The 19,803-nt window shown below is 39.4% G+C and overlaps 1 protein-coding gene across 3 annotated transcripts in view; it reads left to right on the top strand.

Moving 5' to 3' along the window:
• The window catches only part of Vps26a (VPS26 retromer complex component A), a 33,721-nt gene extending 18,503 nt beyond the window's left edge, over positions 1-15,218 (top strand). Inside the window, exons 3-10 of one of the 3 annotated variants that reach the window (XM_070020954.1) lie at positions 2,542-2,617; positions 3,644-3,800; positions 4,727-4,891; positions 8,050-8,156; positions 10,354-10,422; positions 11,469-11,611; positions 13,571-13,718; positions 14,707-15,217. In XM_070020954.1, coding sequence (XP_069877055.1) covers positions 2,542-2,617; positions 3,644-3,800; positions 4,727-4,891; positions 8,050-8,156; positions 10,354-10,422; positions 11,469-11,611; positions 13,571-13,684 — 831 coding nt within the window. In that variant the 3' untranslated portion in view covers positions 13,685-13,718; positions 14,707-15,217. Of the gene's footprint in view, positions 1-2,541; positions 2,618-3,643; positions 3,801-4,726; positions 4,892-8,049; positions 8,157-10,353; positions 10,423-11,468; positions 11,612-13,570 lie in introns of all 3 variants that reach the window. The other 2 variants (XM_070020956.1, XM_070020953.1) reach the window with 2 other exon arrangements.
• Positions 15,219-19,803: the final 4,585 nt, after the last annotated feature.

The raw sequence follows: 19,803 nt of genomic DNA, 5'->3' as shown, positions 1-19,803 counted from the left end.
AGATCTCAGCCTCCTGAGTAGCTAGAATTACAGGTGTGAGCCACTGGCACCTGGCAAATATTTTTTTTATATCTGTAGAAACCTATACAGAGGCAACCAGATCATATAGATCTGGTTTCAATATGTATGAATGAACATCTGCTTTTGCTTCATACCTGAATGTTGTGCATCTATTTGGATTGTTATTTGTGTATTGTTTGATTCATACTAGCTTCTTATGTTACAGCATTGATTTGCATTAAGTACAGACTATAAATAGAAGGGATGTCTAACAGAGTGTGTGCATGTACACACACACATGCATACACACACACAAACCCAGCTACAAAGAAGAGAAAAAATTACTCATAATCATTCCAGAAGCAACTGATTTTAAGAATATTTTCTTTGTAACCTTCTTTGTAACCAGGTGTTAGTAGTTCACACTTAACAATCCTAGCTACTCAGGAGGCTGAGATCTAAGGATATCAGTTCAAAGCCAGCCTAGGCAGGTAAGTCTGTGAGACTCTTCACTTAGCTACCAAAAAAGATATAAGAAGATTAAAGTAGAGCTGTGGCTGAAGTGGTAGTAGCCTTGAACACCAAAGCTCAGGGATAGCATCTAGACCCTGAGTTCAAGCCCCAGGATCTGAATCAAAAAAAATTTTTTTTCCTTGTGTAGTTTCAAAGTGTTTAATTGGCATTATACTTGTTTACAATTCACTGTGCTTTTTTCATGTAACATACCATGTACATCTTCCCACATCATTAAAAAACTTCCATTCTATTAAACTTTTAATATTCTATCATATGATACACTACATGTATTTACTTCTGAGATGTTAATTTTTAAGGCAAGTAACTTCACATTGACTATAAGATAATAAGTATAGAAGGGGACATATGATAATCTATTCTGCAAAAGTAGTTTGTTATTGGTCCTCAAACAATCTTTTGAGAAGATTGATTGAAGAAAAGCTTTTCAGGATCACATTACCAATATTTGTTACAGTAAAGAAACCGGGGGCCCAGAAATGTAGTGTGGTATGGTATAGCATGTGTATTACATGTGCAATGCCCTGGATTTAATTCTCAGCACTAATAAACCAAGGTGTGTGTGTGTGTTTGTGTATGTGTTGGCACTGAGCTTCAGCACTAATAACCCAATGTGTGTGTGTGTGTGTGTGTGTGTGTGTGTGTGTGTGTGTGTGTGTGTGTGTGTGTGTGTGTGTGTGTGTGTGTGTGTGTGTGTGTGTGTGTGTGTGTGTGTGTGTGTGTGTGTGTGTGTGTGTGTGTGTGTGTGTTGGCACTGAGCTTGAACTCCAGGACTCTTGCACTTTTTCTTTTCACATCTGGTGCTCTGACACTGAAGACATACTTTATTTCCAGCTTTTTGCTAGTTAATTGTAGATAAGATTCTCAGGACCAGGTGCTGGTGGCTTACACCTGTAATCTTAGCTATTACTCAGGAGATCTGAGGATCATGGTATAAAGCCAGCCTAGACAGACAAATCTGAGCAGCAAATCCTCAGATCTCAGCCTCCAGAGCAGCTAGGATTTATAGGCATGATTCCCTATACCCAGCTACAAGATACTTTTTAAATCAAAATTTATAAGTTTAAGGTTTCTGCTCGACAGGTATATGACTAAAGGATTCTGACATTATATATTAATTCCAAACATGTAAGACAAAGAATATCTAAAATTTAAACCTGAAGACATTATGTTTTTAGGATGAGTTTCAGACTCAGAGCAATAAGCATTGCTTTTCCTTTATTTTTAATTGTTATTATAAGGGTGATATACAGAGGGGTTACAGTTAAATAAGTCTGGTAATGAGTACATTTCTTTTTGAACAGTGTAAGCATTACTTTTAAGGTTAGGAATTACAGCAATTATTATGTAAATATTATGCAATATATTTTTGCCTACAGAAAACTGAAAATGATCTTTTAGGTCTGTTCTTGGAATTAGTGATTACTTTACATTAAAATGCTATTAGTCCTAGAACTGCTTTATTATATGACCAGAAAACACAGAAATAGTTGAAGGATTTTCCTTTGAGTCTTTTTTTTTTTTTGGTGGCACTAGGGCCTTGAACTTGGGGCCTTAGGTTTACTATGCAGGCCCTCTACCACTTGAGCCATGACCTCAGCTCTCTGAATCTTTTTGTACTTTAAAAAAATTTTTTTTATTGTGAAAATACTGTACAGAGGGGTTACAATTACATGGGCAAGATAATGAGTACATTTCTTATCAAGCATTGTAGCCTCCTCCTTTGTTTCCCCTCTTTTTGTACTTTTTGCAGCTATGATGAGGGATTCCTTCCTAATAAAGTTGGTGTTTAAGTAAGTGTATAAGTAATAGGTTCATTAGTGATTTTGTATGAATAAATTACACCTCTTTTGGTGTTACTAGGTCATCCTACTCTAAGTATGTGGTGGCATCTTATACTTCATAAACTAATATCTGAAATACTTTTGTATTGCCTTCATCTGGAAGGAATCTAGTAGGCCCACTTAAAGAACTGTTAACATCTCTTATAATTTCATGTTTTGGCAGGTAAACCTAGCCTTTAAGCAACCTGGAAAGAGGCTAGAACACCAAGGAATTAGAATTGAATTTGTAGGTCAAATTGGTGAGTTTTAAAATAGCATATTTTTTTCTTTGATAACTGAGTTTCAAAAGGGTTGGATGTGGTGGTTAAATAATTTCATTAGAGCTTAACTTTATGGAAGGAAGGAGTTGATTTTGCATAAGAGGAGACAGTGTATTTAATCATGTGTCTCTCAATTGTATGGAATAATATTTGAATCATTCTGCCTTTGCTATTGGGTTCATTACTGAAAATGAAAGGTGTTGCATAAATCAGCTGACTTGATGAAACTTCCATTATTTTTCATCAGCCTTACAATTACCAACATCACCTTCATCTTTCATTTGCTAATTACCCATGCCATTTGTCTTTCTGACCTAGCGTGTACCTGCAGTCAGACTCACCTGTCAACAGAAAATTTCATATGAAAAGGAAAGGAGTAATTTATCCTTGACTTAGGTCAGATTGTATACATTTTCATACATGATTTCAGAGACATTCTTGATTTAGTAGCAGGTTAAATTATACATATCTATATAAAAATATTTTAGTCTCACAGATGGAGAAAAGAGAAAAGAAAGCATATCTTTATAATGTAGGTTTAAAATCTAGCTAAGTTTTACTGTACACTAATGAGTTGACATATCGATTTTGTATGAGATCCTGCTTAAGGGGAAAGTTACAGTAATTAACTGATGGTTAGTTTTATTCTTGTATATGTTATAGTTTGATCAATAAAATGACAACAGAATTATTGTCTTAAAGAGAAATATTCAAATTATTCCTGGTAATGTGTCAAACAGCTTCACATTGGGAGAGGCCTAATTATAATTACATTGAAGGAATGAAATTCATTTCTAGTAGAAACATCATTGTGTTACGTTTCTTTGAATTTATGCCAAAATGGAGCATAATAATGAGGGTAATTAAATTCAAATTATAGCTCTAGTTTATTAGAGACAAATCAGCTTCATTCTTTTGGTAAAATTACTTGCTTTGAGATAGAAGTTTGGGTTTATTGAAATAGATACTAAATATAACTGTTCTTTTTGCTTTTTTAAATCTTAGAACTTTTCAATGACAAGAGTAATACTCACGAATTTGTAAATCTAGTGAAAGAACTAGCCCTACCTGGAGAACTGACTCAGAGCAGAAGTTATGATTTTGAATTTATGCAAGTTGAAAAGCCATATGAGTCTTACATTGGTGCCAATGTCCGCTTGAGGTACGAGTGCATATTATAAACTCTAAGCAGAGTCAGTCAGAAAGTAGTGGCTACTATTGATGTCTTATTTGAACTTTCAGTTACAATTCTGGAATGAAAGACTTAAAATTTAAAACATTCTGTCACATTTTGTTTTATCTGGCTAATGATGAACTCAGTAAGGACTTTCTAACATACATTCAGATCAACCCATCATAAGAAGTTTTATGTAAATTATTTGTCCTTTAGGTACTTCATTTGCTATATAAACTTATTTACTCTCCAGATCCAGTGGTTACCTTACAAATCTCATTCAGTATAAGGTCTTAACCCAGAGACTAACTTGTGCAAAAGGAATGAGTAACAAACTGAAGGAGGAACCAGTTCTAATTTTCCAGTCCAGTGGCCTTTCTCTTCACCAAGTCTTCATGCAAAAAGCCAGAAATACCTAAGAGATAAGGGCATCAAGTCCAACAGCCTGCTTTTTCTGTATCCATTTGGGTACTGGGTTTGACAGCTCGAATGTCAAACAGTAGTGCCTTAATAAGGGATTAAACAACAAAAAAAGAACAGTCATATGAAGAGTTTTCTACCAGTAGGCTTGATGATAGCCCTTCAAATACATCTGAAATGTTTTCTTAGAATTGAATTTTGTTTTTTTTCTGTGTTGAGAATATTAAACATACCTACACATACCACATAAACACACAAAACTGAGAACTCAGGGTATAACTTAGTGATAGAGCATGTGATTACCTTGCATGAGACCCTGGGTTCAAACTCTAGGATATCCCTCCATCCCCTCAGAAAGGAACTTCTTTAAATGAATGCTTTAAATGAAGTAAGTTGATCCCAAAGGAGTTCCAGCGAGTAGTTTATGCTTCCTTATTTAAAACACTTAAATTTATTACATGTTTTTTGATCACTCTTTTCATTGAACTTTGTAGGTATTTTCTTAAGGTGACAATAGTGAGGAGACTGACAGATATGGTGAAAGAGTATGATCTTATTGTTCACCAGCTTGCCACTTATCCTGATGTTAACAACTCCATTAAGATGGAAGTGGGTATTGAAGATTGTCTACATATAGAGTTTGAATATAATAAATCAAAGTAAGTACCTTTCACAGATTAATGTAGGAGACTTTTAAAGAACTTTGTAAATTGACCAATTTAAGGATAGAATTGGCATTAACTGATGCTAACAGGCTAACAAAATTTGGCTTCCAGTGCAGGTGTGTTTTATATTCTATTCTTGATGAGACTCTGCTTGACTACTTCATGTAGAGGATCTCACTGTCTCAGAAGGCAACCAGTACCATTATATCTGTAATCATTTATTATAGCTTGATATCACTTTGTCCTGGGCATTTCTTTAAAACTAATAGTCTTTTTTTTTTTTTTGACGTTACCTAAGCAATACATTTTATTTATTGGCAATTTGAAGGATGTTAAAATTTTTACCATTTAGCCACTATTAATAATCCTCTTCAGAAAGAAGGAAGGGGAAGTATGTATTTATTAGAAATGTGGTGTTTTGTTTTATTGTTGTTGTTTTGGTTTTGTTGTGGGGCTTGAACTCAGGGCCTGAGCACTGTACCTGAGCTGTTTTTTTGCTCAAGGCTATTGCTCTATCTCTTTGAGCAACAGTTCTATTTCTGGTTTTCTGGTAGTTAATTGGAGATAAGAGTCTCACCGACTTTGCTGACTGGGCTGGCTCTGAACCATGTTCCTCGTATCTCAGCCTCCCGAGTAGCTAGGTTATAAATGTGAGCCACTAGCCCCTGATAAAGATTTCTGGTTTTTTTTTTTTTTTTTTAAGAAACAGTGTACCAAGCCGGGCGCTGGTGGCTCACGCCTGTAATCCTAGCTACTCAGGAGGCTGAGATCTGAGGATCGCGGTTCAAAGCCAGCCCGGGCAGGAGAGACCGTGAGACTCCTATCTCAAATAAACCACCAGAAAACCGGAAGTGGCGCTGTAGCTCAAGTGGTAGAGCACTCGCCTTGAGCTGAAGAGCTGAAGGACAGCGCCCAGGCCCAGAGTTCAAGCCCCATGACCGACAAAAAAAAAAAAAAAAAAAAAAAAAAAAAGAAACAGTGTACCTTCTTTTATCCTCCATATTACTCTGTGATGTGATTTATTATTTGTCACTTGCCTCAAAACTTGTCATTGAAACCTCCCGTCAGACTTACATAATTATATTAATCAATTCTTAGAATGTTACTTTGGGATTCAGCTTTGGGAAGAAGCTTTTTTCTGGTTATTGTAGGATCCTCAAGTTTGCTACCAGATGCTTTTAAAGATCCTATAAATGGCTTGTGCTTATCAGATATTATAGCAGCAAATCCAGTGGGGATGTATTGCCCCTGTTAATCTTTTTGTGCCCAGATAACTTACGTTAGTTGCTCTGTTTGGCACTTTCAGTACTAACCATACTAATCTCTTTCAATATTGAAAACTATCATCATACTTTTTGCTTGAAACAAAAATTTCAAGCCAGGAGTTGGTGGTTCATGCATGTTATCTTAGCTACTCAGGAAGCTAAGATATGAGGATCACAGTTCAAAGCCAGCCCAGGCAGAAAAGTTGTGAGACTTATCTCTAATAAACTACTCAGAAAAAACCGCGGGTGGCGGGTTGTGGCTCAAGTGGTAGAGCACTAGCCTGTGCAAAGAAGTTTAGGGACAGCTCCCAGGCCCTGAGGTCAAGCCCCAGGACTGGCAGAAAAAAGAAAGGGTGGGGGCCTGGGAATAGTGGTAGAGTGCTTGCCTAGCATGCATGAGACCTGGATTTGATTCCTCAATACCACATAAAAATATAAATAAATAAATATAAACTTTTTTTTTAAAGGAGGCTGGGAAGGTGGTTCAGTGGTAGAGTGCTTGCCTTGCATGCATGAGGCCCTGGGTTCAATTCCTCAGCACCACATAAGCAGAAAAAGCCAGAAGTGGCACTGTGGCTTAAGTGGTAGAGCACAAGCTTTGAGCTGAAGAGCTGAGGGATAGTGACCAGACCGAGTTTAGGCCCCATGACTAACCAGAAAAAAAAAAAAAAATTCAAGCATAACATTTTTCCATTAAGCTGGGTGCCAACTGGGTCATGCCTGGAATCCCAGCAACTCAGGAGGCTGATATCTGAGGATTGTAGTTCAAAGCCAGCCTGGGCAGGAAAGTTGGTGAGATTCTTTTTTTTTTTTTTGGTTCCGGTCATGGGGCCTGAACTCTGGGTCTGGGCGCTGTCCCTCAGCTCTTCAGCTCAAGGCTAGCGCTCTACCACTTGAGCTATAGCGCCACTTCTGGCTTTTTTCTTATGTGGTGCTGAGGAATCGAACCCAGGGCCTCATGCATGCAAGACAAGTGCTCTACCACTGAGCCATCTTCCCAGACCCAGTTGGTGAGATTCTTATCTCCAGTTAGTTACAGAAAAACCTACAAGAGGGGCTGGGAAGGTGGCTCAGTGGTAGGGTGCTTGCCTTGCATGCATAAGGCCTTGGGTTCTATTCCTCAGTACCACATAAGCAGAAAAAGCTGGAAGTGGCACTGTGGCTCAAGTGGTAGAGTGCTAGCCTGAGCTGAAGAGCTGAATGACAGCGCCCAGGCCCCAGAGTTCAGGCCCCATGACCGACAAAAAAAAAAAAAAAGAGAGAGAAAGAAAGAAAGAGAGAAAGAAAGAAAGAAAGAAAAAGTTGGAAGCGTCATGGTGGCTCAAATGGTAGCATACTACAGTACCTAGACCTAGAGTTCAAGCTTCAGGACCAGAGGGGAAAAATTCCATTAAGTACTTAGCTTTTCTGAAAACTGAGTTGTAAGTAGGACAATGATTAATAAAGCTAGTTATTCCTGCTGAGATATTTTGATGGTCAAATAAAAGCTTATTTGCATAATGAAGCAGTTACTTTTTTTTTTTTTTTGGTAGTAGGGCTTGAACTCTGGGCCTGGGTGCTCTCCCTCAGCGCAACGTGAGTGCTTTACCACTTGAGTCACAACACCACTTCCGGTTTTCTGGTTTATTGGAGATAAGAGTCTCATGGACTTTCCTGCCCAGGCTGGCTTTGAACCTCGATTCTCAGATCTCAGCCTCCCTAGTAGCTAGGATTACAGGTGTGAGCCACCTGGCCAGTTACTTTTTTTAAAAAGAGGGAAATTAAACAATGTGAATTGTCAAGTGATATTCGTAAATATCTTAAAGGTACCTATTAAAACCTTTCACAACCTATTTCACTATTTTTGTTTTGAAACTGATAATTAATGATATATATTTTTTCTCATAGGTATCATTTAAAGGATGTGATTGTTGGAAAAATTTACTTCCTATTAGTAAGAATAAAAATACAGCACATGGAATTACAACTAATAAAAAAAGAGATCACAGGAATAGGTAAGTTGAGAAATATTTATAATAAAATGTTAGTTGAAACTTTGGAAATCTTTTTTTTTTTTTTTTCCCTGTCCTGGGGCCTGAACTCTGGGCCTGGATGCTGTCCTTCAGCTCAAGGCTAGCACTCTACCACTTGAGCTTCAGCTCCACTTCCGGCTTTTTCTGCTTATGTGGTACTGAGGAATGGAACCCAGGGCCTTATACATGCAAGGCAAGCACTCTACCACTGAGCCACCATCCTAACCCATGGACAGTGTTCTTGAGCTATTGTACACAAGGCTTAGCATTCTACCACTTGAGCAAGAGCTCCACTTCCATTTTTTTGGGGTGGTTAATTGGGGATAAGAGTCTTATCAGGTTTGTCTGCTTGGGCTGGCTCCAAACTATGGTCTCAGATCTTAGCCTCCTGAGTAACTGACATTACAGGTATAAGCCACTGCAGTGCCTGGCTAAAACTTTGGAACTTAAATTCTTTAAACATAAAATTGATAGCCAGGCGCTGGTGGCTCACGCCTGTAATCCTAGCTACTCAGGAGGCTGAGATCTGAGGATCGCGGTTCAAAGCCAGCCCGGGCAGGAGAGACCGTGAGACTCATCTCCAATAAACCACCAGAAAACCGGAAGTGGCGCTGTAGCTCAAATGGTAGAGCGCCCGCCTTGAGCTGAAGAGCTAAGGGACAGCACTCAGGCCCAGAGTTCAAGCCCCACGACCAACCAAAAAAAAAAAAAAAAAATTGATACCCACCTACTAACTTTGTTAATTAATAAATGGCTAAATAATGCTTTTTTTGACAATAAACGTATGAGATGCAGGGGGGTGCACCTTTAGACTTAGCTATTTAAGAGGTTTGGGCAGGAGAATCACTTGAGTTGAGTTCAAGATCAGCCTGAGTAGCATGGTGAGACTTTTGTCTCTTTTTTTCCCTCGAGTCAAGGTCTCACTATGTACCTCTTAGCTGGCCATATGCTCATGATCCTCCTGTTTCAGCCTCCCAAATACTCTTGGCTAAAGTTTTAGTACCTTAAAACAATTTAATGTGGTTTTTTTTTTTTGGGGGTTGGTCATGGGGCTTGAACTCTGGGCTTGGGTGCTGTCCCTGCACTCTTCAGCTCAAGACGAGCACTCTACCACTTGAGCCACAGCTCCACTTCTGGTTTTCTAATGGTTTATTGGAGATAAGAGTCTGACAGACTTTTGTGCCTGGGCTGGCTTTTAACTGAGATCCTCAGATCTCAGCCTCCTGAGTAGCTAGGATTACAGGCAAGAGCCACTGGCACCTGGCTAAAACCACTTAAATTTTTACTAGCAGGTAGAATAGTGGAGATTAAGAAATCACAAAGTAGGTATGGTAGCACATGCCTGAAACAAATGTGTGCGTGGTCATGTATATATGAATGTGTGTGTGTACACACAAATATGTAATTGTTTTTTCTGGTATTAGAGATTGAATTTAGGGCCTTCTCTTGTACAGTAGGCAAGTGTTCTACCACTGAGCTATCCCCACTTCCCAGCCCTTGGTATAAATTAACATTGACTTTAAATTTTTTTATTTTGTGCCAGTAATGGGGCTTGAACTCAGGGCCTGGGGCTGTCCCTTGGCTCTTTTTGCTCAAATCTGACACATACCACTTGAGCCATAGTTCTACTTCTAGCCTTTGGTGGTTAATTGTAAATAAGCATCTTCATGAATTTTCCTGCCTGGGCTGGCCTTGAAGTGGGATCCTCTCAGAACTCAGTCTCTTAAGTAGCTCAGATTATGGGCATGAGCCACCAGCACCTAAATGTTTTGAGTTCAAATAATTTCTTAGGAGGTAGATCTTAACATTTATGCATATACACTAGTTAGCTACACAGTTTGGTGTGTTCAAATTAATTTCCCAAGAAGACAGTTTGGAGTTGTAGAGAAAACCTGAATATAATTGTTAATTCTGATAGGCATTTCTAGTTCTGTTTACCAGATATTTTAAGTGAACTACATGAAGATGATACTTTCTGAATTGCATATTACTTTTGGAAAGAGTGTAAAGCATTTGGTAGTGATGAGGATGTTATGTAGAGATTAAAAATTAGAAAAGAATGAATACTTTCACAAAATAGGCAGAAAAATGTATTAATGTATTAGAAAATAGGATGAAGAAACAGGGCTGGGTATAATATTTTGGAAATTAATTAACATTATTTACCTTACTGCATTAGGACCCAGTACCACTACAGAAACGGAAACAATTGCCAAATATGAAATAATGGATGGTGCACCAGTTAAAGGTACCCACTTGCATTTATTACTTTCTATAGTGCCAATGGCAGTGTTTATGACAGTTTAAGAATAAGTGAGGAGCTGGGAAGGTGGCTCAGTGGTAAAGTACTTGCCTCGCATGCATGAGACTCTCGGTTCGATTCCTCAGCACCATATAAACAGAAAAAGCCAGAAGTGGCATTGTGGCTCAAGTGGTAGAGTACTAGCCTTGAGCTGAAGAACTGAAGGACCAGCACTCAGGCCCATAGGTCAAGCCCCACACTGACCAAAAAAAAAAAAAAGTAAGTGAGCATTCAATGTGAAACTAGTTTTGATTTTTTTTTCCTGCCAGCCATGGGGCTGAACTCAGGGCCTGAGTGCTGTCCCTGAGCTGCTTCTGCTCAAAGCTAGTACTCTTCCATGGGCTCTACGACTGGCTTTGTGGGTAGTTTATTGGATATAAGAGTCTCATGGATTTTCCTCTCCAGGCTGGCTTTGGACCCTGATCCTCAGATCTCAGCTTCCTGAGTAACTAGATGACAGGGGTGAGCCATTGACTCCCAGCTTATTTTTTTTAATTCTTTTTTTTTTTGTTGTTGTTACAATCTCTAAACTTTATAAATGAGTAATTGCTAACAGTTTTGTGTGTCCCTACGTATTTAAGTCTCAGAAGAAATATTTTCTTTTTTTTTTTTAATTCTTAAAGCAATGCTTACATGACATTTTTGTTGTTGTTTATTGGGTTTGAACTCAGGGTCTTGAGCTTGCCAGGCAGGCTTTCTTAGAGCACTGGTTCTCATTCCAAGGGATATTTAACATTGTGGAGATTTTGGAATGTCATGTTGATAAGTGTTTCTTGTATCTGTAAGGTAGAAGCCAGGCTGCTAATAAATATGGATAAGACCTCTCCACAGAAAGAATTTCTGGCCCAAAATTATATAGTGTCAGAGAAATGCTGTTGTTCTGTATCATAAGGAACCAAAACACTGATATTTACTGTAATGCTTAATTAATACTAGGTTTTGGGTGACTGTAAATCATCATTTACATTAAATAGAAATTTCTTTTCTTTCAGGTGAATCAATTCCAATAAGATTGTTTTTAGCAGGATATGACCCAACTCCAACAATGAGAGATGTGAATAAAAAATTTTCAGTAAGGTATTTTTTGAACCTAGTACTTGTTGATGAGGAAGACAGAAGGTACTTCAAGCAGCAGGTATGGTGCTACCCATGCTGATCTTTGATTCTGCAGCAGATCTAAAAACACCTAGACAGTACACTTTTTTTTTTTTTTTTTTTTTTGGGTCCGGTTGTGGGGCCTGAACTCTGGGCCTGGGCGCTGTCCCTCAGCTCTTCAGCTCAAGGCTAGCGCTCTACCACTTGAGCCACAGCGCCACTTCTGGCTTTTTTCCTTTTGCTTATGTGGTGCTAAGGAATCGAACCCAGGGCCTTGAGCATGCAAGGCAAGCGCTCTACCACTGAGCCACCTTCCCAGCCCTGACAGTACACTTTTTAAAGTTGTTTTTTTTTTTTTTTTGGTCTGTTGTGGGGCTTGAACTCTGGGCCTGGGCGCTGTCCCTCCACTCTTCAGCTCAAGGCTAGTGCACTTGAACGACAGCACCACTTCCAGTTTTCTGTTGGTTCATTGGAGTTTCACAGACTTTCCTGCCCGGGCTGGCTTTGAACCGCAATCCTTAGATCTCAGCCTCCTGAGTAGGATTACAGGCGTGAGCCACTAGCTCCTGGCTTTTTTTTTTTTTAAGTTTTATTGTATTAAATTAGCATTTCTAAAACACTGAAGGTATATTAAAAATATAGCTATTATGATAGATTCCACCATGATCATTCTGCAAGACTATAAAGTTAGCTAATTTGTAAAAGTTTTTTTTTGTTTTTTGTTTTTTTAACAGGGCCTGGGCACTGTCCCTGAGCTTCTTTTGCTCAAGACTAGCATTCTACCACTTGAGCTACAGCTCCACTTCCAGCTTTGTTTTTTCTTTTGATAGTTAATTGGAGATAAGAGTCTCGTGGAAGCTAGGTACTGGTGGCCCACACTTGTAATTCTAGCAACTTAGGAGGCTGACATCTGAGGATCAGTTTGAAGCCAGCTCAGACAGGAAAGTCTGTGAGACTCTTACCTCCAATAAAATAACTCAGAAAAAGCTGGAAGTGACACTGTGGTAGAGCACCAGCCTTGAGCACAAAAAAGGTTAGGTAGGGACAGTACCCAAGCCAAGTTCAAGCTCCAGGAACGGGTTGGGGGCGGGGCGGTGGGGGGGGGAGGAAGTCTCATGGACTTTCTTGCTTGGGCTGGCTTCAAACTGTGATCCTCAGCTCAGCTTCCTGAGTAGTTAGGATTATAGTTGTGAGCCACCAGTGCCTGGCTTCAGTTGTTAGACAATGACTTGTGTTTTTGCCTAGGGCTGGTCTCAGACCACATTCTTCCTACTCATACTTTCAGTGTAGCTGGGATGATAGGCACATGTCATCATGGTTTGTTGAGGTAGGGGCTAGCTAAGTTCCCACCCAACTTGGTACTGAAATTTGGTTTGTCTTCCAAATAGTTAAGACATCAGGCACGAACCACCATGCCTAGCCCAGTTACTACTATGTGTGTGTGCGTGTGCATGTGTGTTGGTCCTGGAGTTTGAACTCAGGGCTGTAGACACTTTCCTGAGCTTGCTTTGCCCAAAGCAAGCACTGTACCATTTAAGCCACAGGTCCATTTCTGGGTTTTCTGACAATTAATTGGAGATAAGTCTCATGGACTTTTTCTGGCTGGCTTTGAACTGCGGTCCTTAGATCTCAGCCTCCTGAGTAGCCAGGATTATAGGAGTGAGCCACTAGTGCCCTGCTCCAGTTACTACTTTTAATGGCTGTATTTATTTAATAGATTTGGGGGGTTTTTGTTATAAATGTCCATGAGATGATCCAATTCTAATATGCTTTTTTTAATACTAAAGTGTTTTAGAACTTGTTCTTCATGGGAAATTTAAGCTCTTGGTGAATGTATAACAGTCCTTTATCTTCTGAATGAATCCAGTTATTAAATATTTAAATATTAAATATTGAATTGAAATTGGGGAGGATAAGTTGCAGTTCATATTTCTGTGGTGAAAATTTGAGACATGATGGAGAACATTAATTTCTTGAAAATATTAATTTGGTTTTCTAGGAGATTATTTTGTGGAGAAAAGCTCCTGAAAAACTGAGGAAACAGAGAACAAACTTTCACCAGCGATTTGAATCTCCAGAATCACAAGCATCTGCTGAACAGCCTGAAATGTGAACTGAATAGGAGGAAGCAAGAACAACAAAAAACTGTAACCTTTAAGTTGAGCAGGTTCAAGATGGTTGCAGCTTTGTAGCAGGAAAAAGGCCAAAATTCCACATATAATAGTCTTCCTTTTATCTTACAGTGCTGCATTTATTTTATAGTGTAACTAAATGTTTTTCATGTATTGTACATTTTAAAAAGTGCTTTGAAACACTGGAGATTTCTTAAGCTGCCTTTTTTTTTACTGCACACTGATAAGCACTCAGATATGTGTTAGCATAGCCATTTAAGGATTTCCATATGAGTTGGCTGGTATTTGTAAATTTTGCTTTCTTTCTGAATAATGTTGATTTTAAGGCCTCCTTTTTCATGCTAAGATTACCTCTTCTCTTCATGCAAAAAAATTAATTTTTTGTGTTCAAATACAATTATAAAATCTGAGTGGCCCTTACATTCTATAGTTTTAAAACATACCTTCACAATACTTCTTGAAAATTGTATTTTTACATATGCATTTCAGAAATGTATGTGGAATGTTTCACTGTAGATGTTTTTGGGCCTACCATTTCATGGCTTCTTGCATTTTATCTCTTTTTGGAGTCTTCTGCAACATGACTATTAAAATTTTTTTTGCCAAGGGATTATGTGGCATGTCATTGTGTCACTCTTTCCCTCCATATTAAGTAGCCATTCTGCTACTCTCCAGCAGGACATTTGTTGCAATGTAGAGGTGACATATGTTGGCATATTAGAACTTATTAAAACTGTAATTTTTCCATAAATTCTTTGAAACATGTATATTTTTTAATTTAAGGAATATTTTTGCCATGTGTATGCAAATACCATTTTCTTGATTTTACAGACTTATTTACTTTTCAGTAGAAAATCGGGGTTGGTGGACTCAGCAGGTCCGATGACACATCTATAGTTATCTAGACCTGGAGAATTTTGTGTGTGTTATGTGCATCTTTAGCTAGTTCAAAGTCACATTTAAACTTCACCCTATTCTTATTTTTCTTTAACACTAAATTCAGTGTCTATAGCAAAGATTGCAATCATCTGTTCAAAATGCATGGAGTCTGGTGGCAAATACACTAAATGTGGACTGTGGGAACCAAAACGAGGCCTGCTATGTGAAAACTACTTTCACTTAATAAAGTTCATTGGTTTTTGTACCAATATTTTTTAATATACTTCAGTGCAAGTTGGTTAACCTTACCTTATGAGTAAGCTAAATAACGCAAATTACATTTCTTTAAGCCTATTTTACTACTATGGCACTTTGATAAGTCAGTAACCAACTTCTTTACTGGCCCAAGGTTCCATGTACCATGTGCTGGAGCATCTATAAATGGTAATGTTATCTTTCATGTAAGTGCCTGTTCAGAGTTTCAAAATTTTAAAATGCCAAATATTTTCATGGTCACTTGCATGCAGTAATCTAGAAAATAGTCAAGATTCTGAAAACCATTTGTCCTTAACCAACCTCAAATTGTGCAACCATGATGTATAATAAAGAATTTGAAACAGAAATTGAGCTTGCTATTGCCTGATAAAATAGCCTTATTCTCACATATCATTAAGTTTTATTGTGAAAAGATAGGATTTTACAATAGTTTAGGTATCTATATATTATTATTTTTTCTTTTTTTTTTTTTGTCAGTCATGGGGCCTGAACGCTGGAGCACTGTCCCTTAGCTCTTCAGGTCAAGGCTAGGCTCTCTACCACTTGAGCCACAGTGCCACTTCTGGTTTTTCTGCTTATGTGGTGCTAAGGAATTCAACCCAGGGCCTTATGCATGCAAGGCAAGCACTGTGCCACTGAGCCACTTTCCCAGCCCAGGTATCAATAATTTTAATAATGAGTATTTATAAATAGTACTAGTTTCAATATTAAAGTTACATAGTACTTCTAATTAGTTGGCTTAAAACAGACATATACAGGGGCTGGGAAGGTGGCTCAGTGGTAGAGCACTTGCCTTGCATGCACGAGGCCCTGGGTTCCATTCCTCAGCACCACATAAGCAAAAAGAAAAAAGCTGGAAGTGGCGCTGTGGCTCAAGTGGTAGAGCGCTAGCCTTGAGCTGAAGAGCTGAGGGACAGCGCCCAGGCCCAGAGTTCAGGCCCCATGACCGGACCCCCCCCCAAAAAAAAAAAATTTTTTTTAAATTAAAAAATAAAAATAAAAAAAGTCATATAGATGATGCTTTTTCACGTAGGCTTTTGCATAACCGATTTGAAAAAAATCTGAATTCAATATTTAATAATGTATATCTTTATCACATATTGGACCCACCCAGACCAATAAAATTAAAGTCTCAGGGGCTCAGACATCAGCATTAAGATACAACTACCAAAAAAAAAAAAGAAAAGAGGGCTGGGAATGTGGCTTAGTGGCAGAGTGCTTGCCTAGCTATCATGCATGAAGCCCTGGTTTCGATTTAACCTTGAACACAGAGAGGTTGGGGACAATGCCCAGGCCCCAAGTTCAAGCCCCAGGATTGACATAAAAAAGAAAAAGACAGCAGGGCGCTGGTGGCTCACGCCTGTAATCCTAGCTACTCAGGAGGCTGAGATCTGAGGATCGCGGTTCAAAGCCAGCCCGGGCAGGAGAGACCCATGAGACTCCTATCTCCAATAAACCACCAGAAAACCGGAAGTGGCGCTGTAGCTCAAGTGGTAGAGCACTTGCCTTGAGCTGAAGAGCTGAGGGACAGCGCCCAGGCCCAGAGTTCAAGCCCCACGGCCGACAAAAAAAAAAAAAAAAAGAAAAAGACACACCAGTGGCTCGCGCCTGTAATCCTAGCTACTCAGGATGATGAGATATAAGGATTGTGGTTTGAAGCCAGCCTGAACAGGAAAGTCTGTGAGACTCTAATCTCCAATAAAAACTACTCAGAAAGCCTGGTGCTGGTGGCTCACACCTTTAATCCTAGCTACTCAGGAGGCTGAGATCTGAGGATCACAGTTCAAAGCCAGCCTGGGCAGGAAAGTCCATAAGACTCATCTCCAATTAACCACCAGAAAACTGGAAGTGGCGCTGTGGCTCCAGTTGGTAGAGTGCTTGCCTTAAGCTGAGGGTCAATACCCAGGAACAGAGTTCAAGCCCTACAACTGATATAAAAAAAAAAAGAAAAAAACCTCCGAAAAAGCTGGAAATTGCATGGTGGCTCACATTGTAGAGCACTAGCCTGAGTGTTAGAAGCTCAGGGACAGTGCCCAGGCCCAGAGTTCAACCCCAGGACCGGCAGAAAAAATTTTAAAAAACTGGAGTTGAAAAACATGGATATAAGTTATTTAAATTGTTATTTCCCCCATAAATGGAGAGTTCTTTCTTCTAGTAGAGGTGGGGAAGAAAAACTTCTAAGACTACCCTCACAAATTTTGCATGATACTGTCTTCATTCCTAAGTCACAGAATTGTCTCCTTGTATTTCTAAGACATGCTGTGCATACCTTTGGAGCTATACTGACTGCACTTAATAAACTCCCACTTTTAAGTCTTTGGGGGATTCACAGTGTTTTGCTATATTGTATTCATCACAAACTATTTGAATAAATGAGTGAACCTGACTTTTCTAGATAATTTTTTGTTTTTGGTGCTAGTATCAGAGCATATACTTAGGCTTCTCACTCAGCTTTTTTGCCCATTCCTGATGATTAACTACTTGAGTTACTCTTCCAGTCTGGCACTTTGCCAGTTAATTGGGAATGAGAGCTACAGACTTTTCTGTCCTGGCTGGTTTTGAAGCCAGATCCTTCAGATCTGTCTCCTGAATATTTAAGATTTTAAGTGTAAGCCAAAAGAGCTCAATGGAACTATGAAAATAAAAATGCCCATTTTGGGCTGGGAATGTGACTTAGTGGAAGAGTGCTTGTCTAGCATGCATGAAGCCCTAGGGTTTTTTGTTGCTTTTTTTTTGTCGGTTGCGGGGCTTGAACTCTGGGCTTGGGCGCTGTCCCTGCGCTCTTCAGCTCAAGGCGAGAGCTCTATCGCTAGAGCCACAACACCACTTCCGGTTTTCTATTGGTTTATTGGAGATGAGTCTCACGGACTTTGCTGCCCTGGCTGGCTTTGAACGGCAATCCTCAGATCTCAGCCTCCTGAGTAGCTAGGATTATAGACGTGAGCCACCCACCGGCGCCCGGCGAAGCCCTAGGTTTTATTCCTCATTACCACATACACAGAAAAAGCCAGAAGTGGCACTGTGGCTTAAATGGTAGAGGATCAGCATTGAGCAAAAAGCTCAAAGACAGTGCTAAGGCCTTGAGTTCAAACCCAAGGACTGGCAAAAAAAAAACCCCAAAAAAACAATTCCCCCTTTTAGAAAAATTGTGGGCCTAATATGTAATAAAGTGATACATAAGAACACATGCACTTCAGTATTAATGTAAAAGACATAGGCCAGGTTGTCTAGAGTTATTAGGACCTGAAGAGAGCTAGAGAGCAGAGCGGGATCAGGTAGGTGTTATCTGTACAAGTTCCATAACACCTAGATGCCTGTCCTAAGTCATTGTCACTAACATGGTCAGACTAAAAGGAAGACCACATTGAATTAACAGCTGTTGCATAAAACATCTGGCTTATCCCTCATGCTCCTAGTTTGCAAATATGATGACACTCTTGTTCAGTGCTATCTCCTACCATATTTAGTCACTCACTAAATGGTGTAAAGATTGCTTTGTAAATTCTATTCTAGCATAATTTGGACACACTAATCCTCCACCTTCAGTGACAGCTAAAATTGCTAAAATGGTCTTTTCTACATATTTTTGTTCCAGAGTATTCTCAGCATTTTCTAAGTAATTTCTCTTTACAAAAATGTGATGGGCTGGGAAGGTGGCTCGGTAGTAGAGTGCTTGCTTGTGTTCATGAGCCCCTGGGTTTGATTCCTCAGCACCACATAAGCAGAAAAAGGTGAAGTGGTGCTGTGGCTCAAGTGGTAAAGTGCTAACCTTGAGCTTAGGGACAGCACCCAGGCCCAGAGTTTAGGACCCAAGACTGATCCTCCCCACCCCACCCCCACCCCCCAAAAAAAGCGATGACTACATAAGCCATAGAATGAAACCTCTGCCTTAACTCAACTAGCATTTAAGTTTTTTCAATATATCTTTTCCATGGTTAGAACTTATCGTTTGTCCTGACTACTTACTACTTCTCTATATATTTTCAGTTGTTACTGCTCTACAGTTGCTTCTTTTTTGGAACTGTCAATACTCTAATGTATTTATGTTAGTTAATATGTGCCAATTAGCACAAACCAGATGAGAACTTGAGAATAAGGACTGCTCTTTAACTCTGATGTCTCAAAAAGAATGTAGAAAATGTACTGGACTCCTATTAAACACACAATGTTACAGATTACTATGATCCTTTAAATAGCAAGGAAGGTGGATGTGGCACATCAATGGCTTTTTTTGTTGTTGTTGGTCGGGGGGTCTGAACTTTGGGCCTGGGTACTGTCTCTCAGCTCTTCAGCTCAAGGCTAGCGCAATACCAATTGAGACTCAGCTCTACTTCTGTTTTTTTTTTTTTTTTCCTGCTTATGTGGTGCTGAGGAATCAAACCCAGGGCCTCATGCACACAAGGCAAGCACTCTACCACTGAGTCACCTTCCCAGCCCAATCAACAGCTTAATTTGAACATGTTGCAGCTTCATGAGGACACGGTATCAAACATCAATGGAATTTTTTTTGTTTTAAAAAAGTATACATTAGTTATGGGGGAGGGTTATTACAGGTTTACAAGGTAGTCCAATTAATCCAACCCCTCCATCACTCTCCTTTCTTTCCCAATTCCTAAAAAAAATTCAATAGGTTTCTTTTTTTCACAGATGCAAATGACCTATTTGGACAGCATTCATCCTTCTGTTTTATCTTGATTAACCCACGCCATGCCAATGAAATTCATCTTTAGCCCTGGACATCGCACACACCTTTGCCACGTGGTCGCGACTTTTCTGTTGCTAGGATGAGGCACCCCAGCAGCTAAGTCCACGTGCGTCTACTGCACTATAAACCAACTTCCCCACAACCCTTGTAAGCGGAAGATCAATTTCTGCTCTCTAGTAGGAAAGAGGTTAACAATGCGGCAAGCTCAAATGCCCTCTCACGGCGGGGCCAGCAAGCAAC

This window comes from Dipodomys merriami, unplaced genomic scaffold (genome assembly GCF_024711535.1).
Source record: "Dipodomys merriami isolate MVZ:Mamm:240054 unplaced genomic scaffold, mDipMer1.0.p SCAF_14, whole genome shotgun sequence".
In the NCBI taxonomy this organism is placed as follows: domain Eukaryota; kingdom Metazoa; phylum Chordata; class Mammalia; order Rodentia; family Heteromyidae; genus Dipodomys; species Dipodomys merriami.
The sequence above is the reverse complement of the archived record's forward strand: the minus strand, read 5'-3'. Positions and strand labels throughout refer to the sequence as shown.